Below are 19574 nucleotides of genomic sequence, written 5' to 3'. Positions count from 1 at the left end.
TAATTCTACAATGTAGAAAATAGTAAAAATAAAGAAAAACCCTTGAATAAGCAGGTGTGCCCAAACTTTTGACTGGTACTGTATATATACTTCAAAATGTTTACTTAACAAAAATATAAACGCAACATGTAAAGTGTTGGTTTCATGAGCTGAAATAAAAGACCCCAGAAATGTTCTACACTCATAAAAAGCTTATTTCACAAAAATTGTGTGCACAAATTTGTTTCATCCATGTTAGTGAGCATTTCTCCTTTGCCAAGATAATCCATCAACCTGACAGGTGAGGCATATGAAGAAGCTGATTAAACAGCATGACCATTACACAGGTGCAACTTGTGCTGGGGACAGTTAAAGGCCACTCTAAAATGTGCAATTGGCATGATGACTGCCACCAGATAATTTAATGTTAATTTCTCTACCATAAGCCACCATCAATGTCATTTTAGAGGAATTGAACAAAACCTTCAACTGGTCTCCCAACCACAGACCACATGTAACCACGCCAGCCCAGGACCTCCACATCCAGCTACTTCACCTACAGGATTGTTTGAGACCAGACACCCTGACAGCTGATGAAAATGATGAGTATTTATGTCTGTAATAAGCCCTTTAGTGGGGAAAAACAAATTCTGGATTGGCTGGGCTTTGCTCCCCAGTGGGTAGGCATGGCTCCTAAGTGGGTGGGCCAAATAAATCAAACACATGGTTTGCAGGTGTTTGATGCCATTCCATTTGCTCCATTCCAGCCATTGTTACGAGCCGTTCTCCCCTCAGCAGCCTCCTGTGGTGTAAGTGTGTGGAAGGTGTGAGAACCATGAGACTCCTAGGTTTGGTATTGTAGTCAATATACCCAGAGGAAGACAGAAGCTAGCTGTCCTCCGGCTACACCACTACAAAGTGCTGCTGAGGCTACTGTAGACCTTCATTGCAAATCAGTGTGTTTTAATCAATTATTTGGTGACTTGAATATATTTTGTAAATCTAAAGGGGATAACTTTTTTCATGTTTCACTTTTTATTTTATTTTAATTCTGAAATTCACTGAGGATTATCCTCCCCTTCCTCCTCTGAGGAGCCTCCACTGTGTGTCATGAGTTACTAGTGTGTAATCAACAGTCTATATTTCCTTGTCTTTGTCAGACATCAAACATTCTAGACATGGCACCTAGACCTAGGACTGGGTCACACAAGCTGCTCCAGAAGGATCCAAGAGTGAGTATCCTTTTGATTATTTGCAATTTAATATCTACATATATTGCCAAAATGTTCTCATTTGGAAAGTGTTTTGAGTTCTGTTTCTATTCTGACCTATTGAATTTGTTGTTCTCTCAGAGACCAGGAAGGTGGAATACAATGCATGTCCGCATTGCATGGCAGATCCACCACCATAAGCTGAGAGTTAAGGTATGAAAACATGTTGAACATCCACTAAAATGTGTATGAAACCCTATAAATATTATTTGTATCCAAACCAAACATTATAACTGAAGCTATTTTTCTGTCTGTCCGTCCTTCCATTTCTCAGCAGAAGATGCAAGTGGACGCAAATGCAATCAACTTCGGTGTCAAACCGGAATTTCTGACTCAGCCTCCTGGTTCTGACCTGATTCAAGCCATCCCCCATCAGCGGGACCTTATTCAGTACTCCACCCCACTCTCTAACCCAGGTGAGGAAAGGGACCAAAGACTAAGCCTTAAAAATATGACTTGTCTTACTATAGTACTGTCTAACATAGAGAAATTACTCAACATAGCATTTTTCCATTATTCTCCTGCTCCAGAGTCACACAGTAGACATCCTTTATTTGGAGGTTTGGGATCACTGAGGGTCACAACCTTTGGTGGACTGCCAAACCTAGCACTAAGTGAGTAGCACCTTCAGTCTCCCTTCAGTGTTGGTTCAGTATTATGTTAAAGACAATATAATCATAAATGTGGGGATTGCGTTTTCAAGCTCACACATTTCTTTGACTTGCTTATTCTTCCTCCTCTTAAAAACAGACTATCCCATGATCTATCACAAAGACAATCTAAATGTACCAAGTGGAGAAGAAGGAGGAACTCCTGAGTGGTGGAGCAGGAAGCAGAAGACACCCCCATCTTCTGTATGTCAACCTGAACGCTCTACAGAACCTGAACAACCAGGAAGAGATTCGATCAGGGAACCTCAGGACAGAGAATGGGGACAGCAGCTACACCTAACCAGAGAGAAGATGGAGGAGAAACAGTACATAGTGGAGAAACACCAAGGCCACAATGCTGCAGGGACTCATGACAGTTCACCTGCTGAAGACAAGTCTGTTCCTCAGACAATAACCTTGGAACATGGTCAGCGGTCCAATGGCAGCTGGAGCTGGGAGTCAGGTGACAGGAAGAGAAGGCTTGAGTGTAAGAACTACATAAAGGTCAAGAAGATTAAGCGGCAAAGAGAGGATGAACAGGAGGATTTCAATGAAGGTCCTCAACCCACAGAGAAACCATCCCTGGTCCCACTCACGCCAACACTCACGCCATCCTCCATGTCGATGCAGCACATGACCATAGGGAACATTATTCCAAGGCTCTACCCAGTAAATAGTGTATGTAATCTGGCCCGGACTCAGGTTGGCACTCCTAATATGGGGCTCATCCCCTACCATGCACTTCCCTGGGACACCCCAAGAGACGCACTGTGGGATGTATACAGGGGTATGGACCTCCCTGTTTCCTCCTGTCAAGAGCTGGTCATGAGGGCTGATCCTCTGCATGGTGTGGTGGGCGCCAGGCTGTTGGAGGCAGCAGACTGTTCATATAGAGACCCTCATCACAGCTTTCCACACCCACCCCATCACTCCCCACTGGTCCTGAAGCAGCAGGAGAGGGCTTACCTCATGGAAAGAGAGCGTCTGCACCTGCGCAGAGAGGAATACTGCGAGCACAGCCTCTATTCTGCCACCATGGGCGACCATCTCCCCCATCCCAGCCTCCTGACCTCCACCTATTCCAGGTCACATATCTCCAGGGTGGGTCTCACCCAGAGTAGCCTCCCGAACAGAACTCTTACCCCTGGGTTCTTAAGCACACTGCCGCCTTTGGTCCCCTTCTCTCTCCCCTTGTCTGGTGCTCCCCACAGAACTACCTCGTAATGACAGAAATCAGAAGACCCTACTCTGTGTGCTTGCTTGCTTGCCTTAGAACTATAACTCAGTACTGCTTCAAGACAAATTCTGCCTGTATGACACAGAGAAAAGACAAACTACTATGTTGAATTACATCCCTTAAAAACACCTGTAAATTGATGAACAATGACATTGCTCAACAACAAAGTGCGATCCAACAAATGTGTTCATAAAATGGACAGACAAAAAATACAAATAACTGACAAAACTTAACAAATGTAAAAATAAAAAAACAAAAACTAGGTCAAATAAAAAGCTATAGCATTAATTAAATCAGAATAAAGGAAAATCTAAGATCTATGACTTCATGGAAAAGAGTTTCAAAAACATCAGAAATATGACCTGACACCACAAAAGTTATTTCAAAACTGCTGTCAGTGGGGTCACATTCTGAGGCTGAACTAAAAGTGCAGACTGTATTAAAGCGCATTCTGTAAAACACTAACAAACAAAAACACACTTTATGAAAATAATACAATCTTGTCACATCTCAACCGGAGATACTAACGTTTAGTAAACTTTAATAAACAGTCCATCCCAGGTTAAGCCCAGCCATCATACATTCAGCACAGCTGTAACACAGAGATTCAGTACTGCCACATTAGTCTCCAACACTGGTACTGAGAAGATGCTGGATCTGATTTTGTTTTTTTTAAAGCTAAGCGCTCATTTCATAAATTAATGACATGGTGCGTTAAATATTAACGGCTGCATTGATCGGCTGAAATATTCCTATTCATTAAGATACAATTCAAGTTGGTATCATTACTTTAGTCAAGGTTGGAGACAACAATGGTGGCAGCGTTAAGAATGAACTTGGACTACTAGAATATTGAGGGTCAGTGTGTGTGATTACACCACATCCATCCCTGGCCACCTCAGTCAGGGCCCTCACAGCACCTGAGGGCCCGCAGGAGTCAGAGCCGTCCCGGGTGGCGTCAGGGTTATCCCCCATATCAGACACATTACTCAGGACGCAGTACACAGGTGAGTCACTGCCCCTGGGGCTGGGCTGGCATCTCCTCCCCTGCAGAGAGCTCTGAGGAAGAGGTGGAGGAGGAAGGGGGAGACCCGTGACTCCTGGCTGCCCTGTTGGCAGCTCTCTTGGCTCGGCTGCTGGACCCGGGGCCCTGATGGAGCGTCCTCTTCTGAGCCATGTTCTTCATGATCTCCTGAGTCACCTCTACCGTCTCGTAACGCACCATGTTCAGCCTCAGGTAGCCATCTACAACCACCTCCTTAAGGTAAAACTGAATAACTCATGTTAACTCATCACATAAGGGAAAGATAAAGTGTTGTTCATACCTGAAGCGAGAGTGTCCAGAGGGCCATTTCAGGTGGTGTTTCTTGCGCAGGTGAAGAGTGAGTGTGTAAAGTTGTCACAGAGATGACACTTGTATTTCGTGACCATTCCACCCTACAGAGGAGAATTATGCAAGTGTCAAGTAGAGCACACTTGATCAAAATTCCAAAAACATTTTTGCAAATTAAAAAGTCTAGCTTTGACACGGATATTGATTCTGTAGTTCTATTGAGCACGGAGTGACTGTTTGGCGCCCCCTGCAGCCAGTCTGAAGTACCTAGTGTACTCTCTTGTAGTGCTGGTTCATGGAGTGTGCCATGTGGTAGTAGTAGCCATAGCCCTCTACAGAGCAGTGGTAGACCGCCCCCTCATTATGGGTCTCCATGTGCTTCCACAGGTCGTGCTGGTTCTTAAAGCTGGGAGACATACATTATAAACAACAGAGTGTAAGCAAAATAATATTTGCGCAATATGTACAGTCCATAAGGGTCAGCAAGTTGTGGGGACTCTGATGAGTCTGTGGGACAACAACCTGCTCTCACAGAAGTTACAGGGAAAGGGTCGCTCGTCACAGTGGCGGAACTTGATGTGGATCTTCAGAGTGGCGAGAGAGGTGCAGGTCATGTCACATAGGGGACACTTGATATGGTTCACTGAAAGGCAGGATAGATCACTCATAAGGTTTACAGTGAAAGAAACTGGACACAGACAACAGCCATCATCAGCTAATCAAAATATCTTATTGATAGCAATACAACTAAAATAAATCTGCTTGACTAATAGAGGTACATGTCGAAGCCAGACTAGAAAAATGAGCTAAATATGAGCTAAATCAAGACAAAAGGAGATGATTGTGGACTACAGGAAAAAGAGGACAGAGCACGCCCCCATTCTCATCGATGGGGCTGCAGTGGAGCAGGTTGAGAGCGTCAAGTTCCTTGGTGTCCACATCACCAACAAACTAACATGGTCCAAGCACACCAAGACAGTCGTGAAGAGGGCACGACAAAACCTGTTCCCCCTGAAGATTTGGCATGGGTCCTCAGATCCTCAAAAGGTTCTACAGCTGCAGCATCGAGAGCATGGTTGCATCACTGCCTGGTATTGCAACTGCTCGGCCTCTGACCGCAAGGCACTACAGAGGATAGTGCGAACGGCCCAGTACATCACTAGGGCCAAGCTTCCTGCCATCCAGGACCTCTATACAAGGCGGTGTCAGAGGAAGGCCCTAAAAATTGTCAAAGACTCCAGCCACCCTAGTCATAGACTGTTCTCTCTGCTACCACACGGCAAGCGGTACCGGAGCGCAGAGTCTAGGTCCAAAAGGCTTCTAAACAGCTTCTACCCCCAAGCCATAAGACTCCTGAACACCTAGTCAAATGGCTACCCAGACTATTCGCATTGCCCCCCCCCCCCGCTCCACTCACCACTGCCACTCTCTGTTGTCATCTATGCAGTCACTTTAATTAACTCTACCTACAGTGCCTTGCGAAAGTATTCGGCCCCCTTGAACTTTGCGACCTTTTGCCACATTTCAGGCTTCAAACATAAAGATATAAAACTGTATTTTTTTGTGAAGAATCAACAACAAGTGGGACACAATCATGAAGTGGAACGACATTTATTGGATATTTCAAACTTTTTTAACAAATCAAAAACTGAAAAATTGGGCGTGCAAAATTATTCAGCCCCCTTAAGTTAATACTTTGTAGCGCCACCTTTTGCTGCGATTACAGCTGTAAGTCACTTGGGGTATGTCTCTATCAGTTTTGCACATCAAGAGACTGAAATTTTTTCCCATTCCTCCTTGCAAAACAGCTCGAGCTCAGTGAGGTTGGATGGAGAGCATTTGTGAACAGCAGTTTTCAGTTCTTTCCACAGATTCTCGATTGGATTCAGGTCTGGACTTTGACTTGGCCATTCTAACACCTGGATATGTTTATTTTTGAACCATTCCATTGTAGATTTTGCTTTATGTTTTGGATCATTGTCTTGTTGGAAGACAAATCTCCGTCCCAGTCTCAGGTCTTTTGCAGACTCCATCAGGTTTTCTTCCAGAATGGTCCTGTATTTGGCTCCATCCATCTTCCCATCAATTTTAACCATCTTCCCTGTCCCTGCTGAAGAAAAGCAGGCCCAAACCATGATGCTGCCACCACCATGTTTGACAGTGGGGATGGTGTGTTCAGCTGTGTTGCTTTTACGCCAAACATAACGTTTTGCATTGTTGCCAAAAAGTTCAATTTTGGTTTCATCTGACCAGAGCAGCTTCTTCCACATGTTTGGTGTGTCTCCCAGGTGGCTTGTGGCAAACTTTAAAATACACTTTTTATGGATATCTTTAAGAAATGGCTTTCTTCTTGCCACTCTTCCATAAAGGCCAGATTTGTGCAATATACTGACTGATTGTTGTCCTATGGACAGAGTCTCCCACCTCAGCTGTAGATTTCTGCAGTTCATCCAGAGTGATCATGGGCCTCTTGGCTGCATCTCTGATCAGTCTTCTCCTTGTATGAGCTGAAAGTTTAGAGGGACAGCCAGGTCTTGGTAGATTTGCAGTGGTCTGATACTCCTTCCATTTCAATATTATCGCTTGCACAGTGCTCCTTGGGATGTTTAAAGCTTGGGAAATATTTTTGTATCCAAATCCGGCTTTAAACTTCTTCACAACAGTATCTCGGACCTGCCTGGTGTGTTCCTTGTTCTTCATGATGCTCTCTGCGCTTTTAACGGACCTCTGAGACTATCACAGTGCAGGTGCATTTATACGGAGACTTGATTACACACAGGTGGATTGTATTTATCATCATTAGTCATTTAGGTCAACATTGGATCATTCAGAGATCCTCACTGAACTTCTGGAGAGAGTTTGCTGCACTGAAAGTAAAGGGGCTGAATAATTTTGCACGCCCAATTTTTCAGTTTTTGATTTGTTAAAAAAGTTTGAAATATCCAATAAATGTCGTTCCACTTCATGATTGTGTCCCACTTGTTGTTGATTCTTCACAAAAAAATACAGTTTTATATCTTTATGTTTGAAGCCTGAAATGTGGAAAAAGGTCACAAAGTTCAAGGGGGCCGAATACTTTCGCAAGGCACTGTACATGTACACACTACCTCAACTAACCGGTGTCCCCGCACATTGACTCTGTACTGGCACCCCCCTGTATATATATTGCTATTTTTTACTGCTGCTCTTTAATAATGACTTCTTGCTTTTATCTCTTATTCTCATCTGTATTTTTTGAAACTGTAAGGTCTCCTCAAACTGTTGTATTCAGCGCATGTGACTAATAAAATTTGATTTGATAATTTGATTTGAATAATACTGAACAGAGAAGTGGTGGAAAACAGCACACTCACCATGCTGTCGTACTTGGTCTCTCAACAGTCTCTCATTGGCAAATCCTTTGTCACAATGCTCACACACCAGGGATTCTGTAAGAATCAGAGGGCATTCAATCAAAATAAAATGTGCATGTCTAAACCAATAACATATCTGCCTGTGCTGTAAAACAGTGACTTCTGGCCAGGCAGAGCTGAGCCCATTCACCCTCTGGCTCGGCCTGTCTGTGGATGTGGTCTAAGAACTTGGTGTTGCTGGAGAACATGCAGCCGCAGGTGGGGCAGGCCACCAGGCGCTCCTGAGTGTGGCTGCGCACATGCTCCCGCAGACGGTACTTGATCTTAAAAAATGCATCACAACCTGAGGAAACATAAAGAGGGTATCAGCTGAAGCAGACCAACAAACATCAGTATATTCAATACAGCACTACAGCAGGAAAGGCTGTGCTGATACAGTGTCATCGGAAAGTATTCAGACCCCTTGACTTTTTCCAAATGTTGTCACATTCGCCTTATTTGAAAATGGATTGAATTGTTTTTTTATCCCTCTCATCAATCTACACACAATTCCCCATAATGACAAAGCATAAACAGGTTTTTAGAAATTGTTGCTAATTGAAGTATCATAGTTACATACTGTTAGGTTCTAGTTTGAAATACTTACTAGACTAGAAGTTAATAGTTACATGTATGAGGAATGTATATGGTGGGGTCAATGGAGGACACAAGAGACAATCGTACAAGAAACAACGCTTCTATTGCGTTTATATTCTATTTCTATAGCTTCTTCAAGGTTTCCAAAATGGCGTAGCCAGACGTCCTTTGTCCTCGTCTTGTCCTGGGTACATATGTTTTGTATCTTTTTGTCTTTTTCTTCGCACATCGTTTTATTTATTTTTTCTAAAAACTCAACCTCAAAACACTCTCCTGCAACCCACCTCACCAAATGTGATAAGGATCTGTTTTTTTCCCAAAAGTATTATTCACCTCGTATCCGAAATCCACAACAGAAGCTAGCCAGAAGTTAGCCAGCTCACTAGCTAACGTTAGTATTCAGCTAACCACGGCTAATGGTCATCAGCTATCCTTTAGCTCGGAAAGCTATCGCCAGTTTTGTACAACGCGACTCAGACCAGAGCATACCGGACCCATTTTCTCTCCATATTCCCGGATTTCTACCGCAAGTTCTGGACATTTACAACTGGATCTTGCAGCTAACTAGCTACTATCCGAGTGACTAGTGGCTAACGTCGATTCCGTAGCAAACACCAATTATCCCGGAGCTAGCCAGCTGAAGAGTTCCATCAGCCACTCCTGGGCTACAATCACCTATCCGGACCCGTTTTACTGCCGATGCGGAGCCCTACTGGGCCTTCATGACTGGAATACCGATGTTATCTGCCCGAGGGAGTTATTCAACTGGAACCTCCATCGGACGTAACCTGAACGCCCATCTGCGAACTGCATCCCGCTAATCGTTAGCAGTCTTGAGCATATCGGCTGCTATCTGAACAGGTCTATTGAACAATCTTCTTGGGCCACTATAACTATAACTATTTTGACAATTGGATTGGTCCCCTCTACCACACGGAACCCACTAATCTACCGACGGAAATGCACAGGGTAGCTAAAAACAGACCTCCATCCTCTGCCAGCTTGCTACCCATGGTTCGGCTAGCTATCTGAATTGCCGTGACCCCAACTAACCTCACTACTCACTGGACCCTTATGATGACTCGGCTAAGCATGCCTCTCCTTAATGTCAATATGCCTTGTCCTTTGCTGTTCTGGTTAGTGTTTATTGGCTTATTTCACTGTAGAGCCGCTAGCCTTGCTCATTATACCTTAGCCAACCCTTCAGTTCCACCACCCACACATGCGATGACATCACCTGGTTTCAATTATGTTTCTAGAGACAATATCTCTTTCATCATCACTCAATGCCTAGGTTTACCTCCACTGTATTCACATCCTACCATTCCTTTGTCTGTACACTATACCTTGAATCTATTTTATCGCCCCCAGAAACCTGCTCCTTTTACTCTTTGTTCCGGACGTCATAGACGTCCAATTCTCATAGCTTTTAGCAGTACCCTTATTCCACTCCTCTGTTCCTCTGGCGATGTAGAGGTGAATCCAGGCCCTGAAGTGCCTAGCTCCACTCCTATTCCCCAGGCGCTCTCTTTTGATGACTTCTGTAACCGGTTTCATGCATGTTAACATTAGAAAACTCTTCCCTAAGTTTGTTGTATTTCCTGGCTTAGGAAGGCCACCAAAAACCCTGAAATTACCATCCCTAACTATAACATTTTCCAACAAGATAGAACTGCCAAAGGGGGCAGAGTTGTAACCTACTGCAGAGATAGCCTGCAGAGTTCTGTCTTACTATCCAGGTCTGTGCCCAAACAATTTGAGCTTCTACTTTTAAAAATCCACCTTTCCAGGAACAAGTCTCACCGTTGCCGCTTGCTATAGACCACCCTCTTCCCCCAGCTGGCCCCCCCCCATCTAACTTCAGAGCTCGTGCTGTTTGGTGACCTAAACTGTGACATGCTTAACACCCCAGCCATCCTACAATCTAAGCTTGATGCCCTCAATCTCACATAAATTATCAATGAACCCACCAGGTACAACCCCAAATCCGTAAACACGGGCACCCTCATAGATATTATCCGAACCAACCTGTCCTCCAAATACACTTCTGCTGTCTTCAACCAGGATCTCAGCGATCACTGCCTCATTGCCTGCGTTCGTAATGGGTCTGTGGTCAAACGACCACCCCCATCACTGTCAAACGCTCCTTAAATCACTTCAGCGAGCAGGCCTTTCGAACTCGACCTGGCCCGGGTGTCCTGGAAGGATATTGACATTCCGTCAGTAGAGGATGCCTGGGTATTCTTTAAAAAGTACATTCCTCACCATCTTAAATAAGCATGGCCCATTCAAAAAAATTAGAACCAGGAACAGATATAGACTTTGGTTCACTCCAGACCTGACTGCCCTTGACCAGCACAAAAACATCATCTGGTGAACTGCATTAGCATCGAATAGCCCCCGTGATATGCAATTTTTCAGAAAAGTTGGGAACCAATATACACAGGCGGTTAGAATGCAAAGGCTAGCTTTTTCAAACAGAAATGTGCATCCTGTAGCACAAACTCCAAAAAGTTCTAGGACACTGTAAAGTCCATGGAGAATAAGAGCACCTCCTCCCAGCTGCCCACTGAACTGAGGCTAGGAAACACTGTCACCACCGATAAATCAAAGATAATTGAGAATTTCAAAAAGCATTTTTCTACCACGGCTGGCCATGCTTTCCACCTGGCTACCCCTACCCTAGTCAACAGCCCTGCACCCCCCACAGCAACTTGCCCAAGCCTCCCCCATTTCTCCTTCACCCAAATCCAGATAGCTGATGTTCTAAAAGAGCTCCAAAATCTGGACCCCTACAAATCAGCCGGGCTAGACCATCTGGACCTTCTCTTTCTAAAATTATCTGCGGGGCTTGTTGCAACCCCTATTACTAGCCTGTTCAACCTCTCTTTCGTGTCGTCTGAGATTCCCAAAGATTGGAAATCTACTGCGGTTATCCCCCTCTTCAAAGGAGAGACACCCTAGACCCAAACTGCTTCAGACCTATATCTATCCTACCCTGCCTTTCTAAGGTCTTCGAAAGACAAGTTAACAAACAGATCACCGACCATTTTGAATCCCACCGTACCTTCTCCGCTATGCAATCTGGTTTCCGAGCTGGTCATGGGTGCACCTCAGCCACACTCAAGGTCCAAAACGATATCATAACCACCATCGATAAGAGGCAATACTGTGCGGCTGTATTCATTGACGTGGCCAAGGCTTTCGACTCTGTCAATCACCACATTCTTATCGGCAGACTCAACAGCCTTGGATTTTAAATGACTGCCTCGCCTGCTTCACCAACTACTTCTCAGATAGAGTTCAGTGTGTCAAATTGGAGGTCCTGTTGTCCAGACCTCTGGCAGTCTTTACGGGGGTGCCACAGGGTTCAATTCTCAGGCGGACTCTTTTCTCTGTATACATCAATGATGTCGCTCTTGCTGCTGGTAATTCTCTGATCCACCGCTATGCAGATGACACCATTCTGTATACCTCTGGCCCTTCTTTGGACACTGAGTCAACTAACCTCCAGAAAAGCTTCAATGCCATACAACTCTCCTTCCCTGGCCTCCAACTGCTCTTAAATGCAAGTAAAACTAAATGCATGCTCTTCAACCGATCGCTGCCCGCACCTGCACGCCACTCCAGCATCCCGACTCTGGACGGTTCTGACTTAGAATATGTGGACAACTACAAATACCTAGGTGCCTGGTAAGACTGTAAACTCTCCCTCCAGACTCAAATAAAGCATCTCCAATCCAAAATTAAATCTAGAATTGGCTTCCAATTTCTCAACAAAGCATCCTTCACTCATGCTGCCAAACATGCCCTCGTAAAACGGACTATCCTGCCGATCCTTGACTTCGGCCATGTCATTTACAAAATAGGCTCCAACATTCTACTCAGCAAATTGGATGCAGTCTATCACAGTGCCATCTATTTTGTCACCAAAACCCCATTTACAACCCACCACTGCGACCTGTATGCTCTCGTTGGATGGCCCTCGCTTCATATTCGTCGCCAGACCCACTGGCTCCAGGTCATCTATAAGTCTTTGCTAGGTAAAGCCCTGCCTTATCTCAGCTCACTGGTCACCATAGCAGCACTCATCTATAGCACGCGTTACAGCAGGTATATTTCACTGGTCACCCCCAAAGCCAATTCCTACTTTGGCCGCCTTTCCTTCCAGTTCTCTGATCACTGGAACGAATGACTGGAACGAATTTCAAAAATTACTGAAGCTGGAGACCCATATCTCCCTCGCTAACTTTAAGCACCAGCTGTCAGAGCAGCTTACAGATCATTGCACCTGTACATAGCCCATCTGTAAATAGCCCATCCAAATACCTCATCCCCATACTGTTATTATTTTTTTGCTTCTTTGCACCCCAGTAGCTCTACTTGCACATTCATCTAATTGCACATCTATCACTTGTGTTTAATTGCTAAATTGTAATTAATTTGCCATTATGGCCTATTTATCTTACATCATTTGCACACACTGTATATAGACTTTTTCCTAGTGTGTTATAGACAACTCTGTTGTTGTTTGTGCCGTACTGCTTTGCTTTATCTTGGCGAGGTCGCAGTTGTAAATGAGAACTTGTTCTCAACTTGCCTACTTGGTTAAATAAAGGTGAAATAAAAAAATAAATTGACATCATTTGAGTGAATTGGAGGTGTACCTGTGGATGCATTTCAAGGCCTACCATCAAACTCAGTGCCTGTTTGCGTGCCATCATAGGAAAATCCAAAGAAATCAGCCAAGACCTCAGAAAACAAATTGGAGAAAAAATTGGAAATTGGTTCATCCTTGGGAGCAATTTCTAAACGCCTGAAGGTACCACGTTTATCTGTACAAACAATAGTACGCAAGTATAAACACCATGGAACCACTCAACCGCCATACCGCTCAGGAAGGAGGCGCGTTCTGTCTCCTAGAGATGAATGTACTTTGGTGTTTAAAGTGCAAATCAGTCCCAGAACAACAGCAAAGGACATTGTGAAAATGCTGGAGGAAACAGGTACAAAATTATCTATATGCACAGTGAAACGAGACCTATATCGACATAACCTGAAAGGCCGCTCAGCAAGGAAGAAGCCACTGCTCCAAACTGCCATAAAAAAGCCAGACTACGGTTTGCAACTGCACATGGGGACAAAGTTCGTACTTTTTGGAGAAATGTCTTTTGGTCTGATGAAACAAAAATAGAACTGTTTGGCCATAATGACCATCGTTATGTTTGGAGGAAAAAGGGGGAGGCTTGCAAGCCGAAGAACACCATTCCAACAATGAAGCACGGGACTGGCAGCATCATGTTATGGGGGTGCTTTGCTGCAGGAGGGACTAGTGCACTTCATGAAATAGATAGCATCATGAGACAGGAAAATTCTGTGGATATATTGAAGCAACATCTCAAGACATCAATCAGGAAGTTAAATCTTGGTCGTAAATGAGTTTTCCAAATAGACAATGACCCCAAGCATACTTCCAAAGTAGTGGCAAAATGGCTTAAGGTCAACAAAGTCAAGGTATTGGAGTGGCCATCACAAAGCTCTGACCTCAATCCTATAGCAAATGTGTGGGCAGAACTGAAAAAGTGTGTGTGAACAAGGAGGCCTACAAACCTGACTCAGTTACACCAGCTGTGTCAGGAGGAAAGGGACAAAATTCACCCAACTTATTGTGAGAAGCTTGTGGAAGGCTACTTGAAACATTTGACCCAAGTTAAACAATTTAAAGGCAATGCTACCAAATACTAATTGAGTGTATGTAAACTTCTGACCAACTGGGAATGTGATGAAAGAAATAAAAGCTGAAATAAATAATAATTATCTTTACTATTATTCTGCCATTTCACATTCTTAAAGTGGTGATCCTAACTTACCTAAGACATGACATTTTTACTCTGATTAAATGTCAGGAATTGTGAAAAACTGAGTTTAAATGTATTTAGCTAAGGGGTTTGTAAACTTCCGACTTCAACTGTAGTTACAGTGTGCCTGTGCCACCTAGCATGGCCGTACAAAGCTAACTAGCTGGCCATTTTTTATAACGTTAGCTAGCTAGCTGGAATTTCCAACCTTGGAAAGAGACGTAAACATTAGCTAGCGAGTAACGTTAACATTAAGTTACTGTAGTTAGTAAATGCTAGCCCTTTATCGTTGTACAAATACTGATACAATTGGAATGCTCTCTAAACATTACTGTAATAAACATTGTTAACTAATTTTCACATTTGAACTATGTTGTCATTTTCCCTCCAATGTTTTGATCCACTTCCGTCTTTGTCTTCTTCTTGAAGATTAGGTTGGTGGATCGCATCCAACATTTAAGATGCATACACAGCCACCTACTGTACTAGAGTGTGATGCCAGTCACTCCGGATATTTTGGAGGCATTTCTGAACATGGCGTCAATGTAAACCGAGATTTGTGGATATAAATATGCATATTATCGAACAAAACATAAATGTATGAGTGTCATCTGATGAAGATTATCAAAGGTTAGTGATTAATTGTATCTCTAATTCTGCTTTTATGACTATCTTTGGCTGGGAAAAATTGCTGTGTGTTTTTGGGGATTTGGTGGTGATCTAACATAAATATATGTTGTGTTTTCTCTGACACAATGGGTAGATTAACAAGATGTTTATCTTTCATTTGCTGTATTGGACTTGTTAATGTGTGAAAGTTAAATATTTCTAAAAAATATTTTTGAATTTCCCATGCTGCCTTTTCAGCGGAATGTTGGGGGAGGGTTCCGTTAGCGGAACGTGTGTCCTAGACAGGTTTTAACCTGTCTGGGATATGTGCTAGCGTCCCACCTGGCCAAAAGCCAGGGAAAATGCAGAGAGCCAAATTCAAATAAATTACTATAAATATCAAAACTTTCATTAAATCACACATGCAAGATAGCAAATTAAAGCTATACTTGTTGTGAATCCAGCCAACATGTCAGATTTCAAAAAGGCTTTTCGGCGAAAGCAAACAATGCTATTATCTGAGGATAGCACCTCCGTAAACAAAGAGAGAAACCATATTTAACCCCGCAGGCGCGACACAAAATGCAGAAATAAAAATATAATTCATGCCTTACCTTTGACGAGCTTCTTTTGTTGGCACTCCAATATGTCCCATAAACATCACAAATGGTCCTTTTGTTTGATTAATTCCATCGATATATCCAAAATGTCCATTCATTTGGCGCGTTTGATCCAGAAAAACACCGGTTCCAACTTGCGCAACGTGACTACAAAATATCTCAAAAGTTACCTGTAAACTTTGCCAAAACATTTCAAACTACTTTTGTAATACAACTTTAGGTATTTTTTAACGTAAATAATCGATAAAATTGAAGAAGGGATGATCTGTGTTCAATACAGGAAGAAAACAGACAGTAGCTGGCTTTCTGGTCATGAGCTTCTATCTAACAGTACACTTCAAGTGACCCTCGTTCAAGATGGCCGTACTTCTTCATTACACAAAGGAATAACCTCAACCAATTTCTAAAGACTTTTGACATCCAGTGGAAGCGATAGGAACTGCAAGAAGGTCCCTTAGAAATCTGGATTCCCAATGAAAAATTATTGAAAATAGAGTGACCTCAAAAGAAATATCTGAATGGTTTGTCCTCGGGGTTTCGCCTGCTAAATAAGTTCTGTTATACTCACAGACATGATTCAAACAGTTTAAGAAACGTCAGAGTGTTTTCTATCCAAATATACTAATAATATGCATATCTTATCTTCTGGGGATGAGTAGCAGGCAGTTGAATTTTGGCATGCATTTCATCCGGATGTGAAAATACTGCCCCTGGTCACCAAGAAGTTAAGTATTGAGTGAATGAGAGCTGTCAGGGGACTAGCTTACATGTGAAAGAGGTGAATGAATGCCACAACCAGTTCTGTGTAAGCTGATCTGTAATGTTATCTAGGGGTCTGTCCAACACCGCTGTTGGTAGAGGATAACAGGTATCAGAAATCTCATACATAACATGTCTTGTTAGTAACGAGGATTAAATGTCTGAGGTTAAGATGACTAGATTATATGAGGATAACATGTCTCATCAGGGAAATTTGATGGTATTACATTATGGAGAGCTATTTCTTAATATTCTGTTAAATAGAGCTAGTGTAAATATTTTCACCCCTATATGAATAGAACACTAGTCTAAAGGAGGAATTTGTAATGTAACAAATGTATAATGGGTTACTACAGTTAAACTAACATAATATTGAGTATAATGAGTTAATATGATGATCTGATGAAGTATGAATAGAAAAATATACAATTTGCACACCCACACTGTTACGGATACAGGTATCCTGTGTGTGTGTGTGTGTATCCTATGTGTATTTCTTTTCTCTCCTTCTCCTCTCACAGGTGGCAATCATCATTCCCCAATCAGTCATCATTCAGAAGACACCTGCTCCTTTTCCATTACCCTATCACATCCCATTTCCCTTGGTTTAAAAACCCATTCAGTTGTTTCCTCTGGAGCTCGATCTCTTTGTGTTTCATTCTCTCTGTGTCTCTCTCTTAATCTCTCTCAATATCTCGCTCTATATCTCTCTCTCTTTGGATTGAGCTCTTTTGTTTTTGCAACTATATGTCACTTTGTCCCCACCTGTGAGTATTGTTTTGGTTATGGTGTTTGACTGTTTGTTTGATGGTGGGAAAAGGAGGTACCAAGACAAGTTGCCCATGGGCATACATTACCTGTAGGAATACTTTGTCTAAATACCCTAGTTAGAACTGGGCGGACCACCCGCTGTATTTTTGGTTAGTTAGTTAGCTGTATAGTAGTAGGCTAGTCTAGCTTAGGGGTGTTTTTGGATATTTGTTTCTTTCCTTGGGTCCAGCTCAGCCCCTTTTCCTGCCCCCCCCCCCCTCCCCTTTACCGTGTGTTTAGAAATAAACCATGAGAGTTTGACAGTAAATTAGTTGTCTGTGGTTTTTGTTCTCACTGTTACTTTTTCACTGTTATATTTTGCATTATGTTACGGGTCTCGATACCATCCCCCCTAGACTGCCGGGTTAGTACAGAATAGTACTAGTACAGAATAGTATGTCAATGCAACAGGTCTAAAAGATTACAAGTGAATTGTTTACTTTAGGTATCCAATTCAGCGTCACAGGACACTGTATCATCTGATTTGTTTGAAGTATAATTCTGTATACGTATGGGTTTATTAAGACTTCCTGCCCAAGATGCTGTAAACTCGATTAATGATTAAGAATTTTTATGACTGATTAAAATGAAGGATAGTGAAAACTAAGTACATGTTTATTTTCTTTCTTCCAGGACTGATGGAATGTCACCCACCATGTTTCTCTTCATGTTTATCAATGACTATCTCTCCCTTTGAAAGGCTTCCTGAGGCAGGTGACTTGGGAGAGTCGTCAACAGCTGGAACAGTATCAGGCTCCGCCTCCGAGGGAAACAGGGGGGGGGGGGGGTGTTGGTAACCAAGTACGCACTGAAATGAAGTAAGGCGGAGGGATGAATGCATGAGTGAGTTCTGGGTGTATTCGGCCCAGGCCATATACTGACTCCAGTTATGTGGCGAGGCAGAATATTGTGGAGGCGGAGGTACTTCCCCCATTTCTTGGTTCAGGCATTCTGTCTGTCCGTTGGTCTGGCGATGGTACCAGGAGGAGAGGCTGAGGGCGACACCCAGTTGGTCACAGAAGGCTCGCCACACCCGGGAGACAAACTGGGGCCCACGGTCAGAGACCACATCCTCCGGAATCCCATACAGCCAGAACACCTGCTGGAACATACACAGCCAATTCCATGGCGTTAGGTAAATGAGGAAGCAGAACCAGACACATTTTTGAAAAATGGTCTACTATGGCAAGGATGGTGGTGTTACCAGAGGATTCAGGAAGGTCTGTGACAAAATCAACAGCTATGTGGGCCCAGGGTCTGTGAGGGACTGGCAAAGGTTGAAGCTTACTGGAAGGGAGATGACGAGGTCTTTTGGTTTGGGTGCAGACTGGACAGGAGAGTAAGTAATCCCTTACGTCGGATGCCAGTGAGGACCACCAGAATTTACGGGCTAGAAGTTCTGTGGTTTGTGTAATGCCCGGATGTCCTGACCCCAAGGACGTGTGACACCATTGCATCAGTTAGGGGTCTAACAGCTGCTGGTATGCAACTCCTCCCAGCTGGTGTCTCAGGAGGAGCCAGGTCTGAGGTTAAGGATTCTTGTATGGCAGAGTGAACTTCCCCCTGTACTGGTCCCCTAATGCAAGAGGAAGGAAGAATGGGTGTAGGGTCTGAGTTACTGGTCGGAAGGTCAAACAGGCAGGAGAGAGCATCAGCTTTTACGTTTTCCTTTCCAGGGATGTAAGGAACATGAAAATGGAAGTGTATGAAGAGCCCAGTGGGCTTGTCTGGAGTTTAACCTCTTGGCCCCTCTGATATTCCAGATTACGATGATCTATTTGGATGAGAAAGGGTTGTTGGGCGCCCTCCAACCAGTGGCGCCACTCAGAGGTCCAGCTTGATGTTGAGGAGTTCTGTTCCCCACATCGTAATTCCTCTCAGCAGAGGATAACTTCCTGGAAAAGAAGGCACAGGGGTGTGACTTTGGAGGTGTTCCCACCAGCTGAGAGAGTATGGCGCCTACTCTTACTTTGGAGGCATCCACCTCCAGGGTAAAAGGAAGGGTTGGATCAGGTTGGAGAAGGACAGGAGCTGTGGCAAAGAGGCGTTTCAAGTTCTTGAAAGCAGTCAGGGCGGTATCAGTCCATTGAAGGGTCCGGGTCTTTTGGTTGGTAAGGGCAGTGAGGGGAGCGGCAGTAGAACTGAAGTTCTGAATGAACCGCCGATAGTAGTTGGAGAACCCAATGAAACGTTTTTTTGAAACGCTCTCAACCATGTCCGTAATTGATTTAGGCTTATCCAAACATTTTTATTTGGGGTAACAGGTAGATTGTGGAAGTCTGCACACTGCAAAATGTATAGTAATTTAGACTAATGCATTGAAATACCAATCTGTCATTACCACAGATTAGGTGAAGTTAATGCTAGAAAAATAAATTCAGTGCCACTCTGGCTGATAAGAGTTCAGCAGCTATGTTTTCTGCTACTCCAGAGGATGGTGACACTAATGAGCTGCCTAC

At 43.5% G+C, this 19574-nt stretch overlaps 1 protein-coding gene and 1 pseudogene across 1 annotated transcript; one reads left to right on the top strand and one right to left on the bottom strand.

Annotated features, from left to right (window-relative positions):
• The first annotated feature begins 665 nt into the window (after nucleotides 1-665).
• LOC149972399 (autism susceptibility gene 2 protein homolog) lies at nucleotides 666-3412 on the top strand. The gene is made up of 6 exons (XM_090218073.1): nucleotides 666-680; nucleotides 1140-1211; nucleotides 1332-1403; nucleotides 1528-1666; nucleotides 1781-1864; nucleotides 2001-3412. The coding sequence occupies exons 1-6, from the start codon at nucleotides 666-668 to the stop codon at nucleotides 3122-3124; spliced, it is 1506 nt and encodes a 501-aa protein (XP_090074199.1). The 3' UTR covers nucleotides 3125-3412.
• A 483-nt stretch (nucleotides 3413-3895) lies between these two features.
• LOC110503367 (uncharacterized) lies at nucleotides 3896-19330 on the bottom strand (annotated as a pseudogene).
• Nucleotides 19331-19574: the final 244 nt, after the last annotated feature.

This window comes from Oncorhynchus mykiss, chromosome 24, assembly GCF_057628025.1.
Source record: "Oncorhynchus mykiss isolate SJ-2025 chromosome 24, ASM5762802v1, whole genome shotgun sequence".
Lineage (NCBI taxonomy): Eukaryota > Metazoa > Chordata > Actinopteri > Salmoniformes > Salmonidae > Oncorhynchus > Oncorhynchus mykiss.
This window is presented reverse-complemented; position numbering and strand designations above follow the sequence as displayed.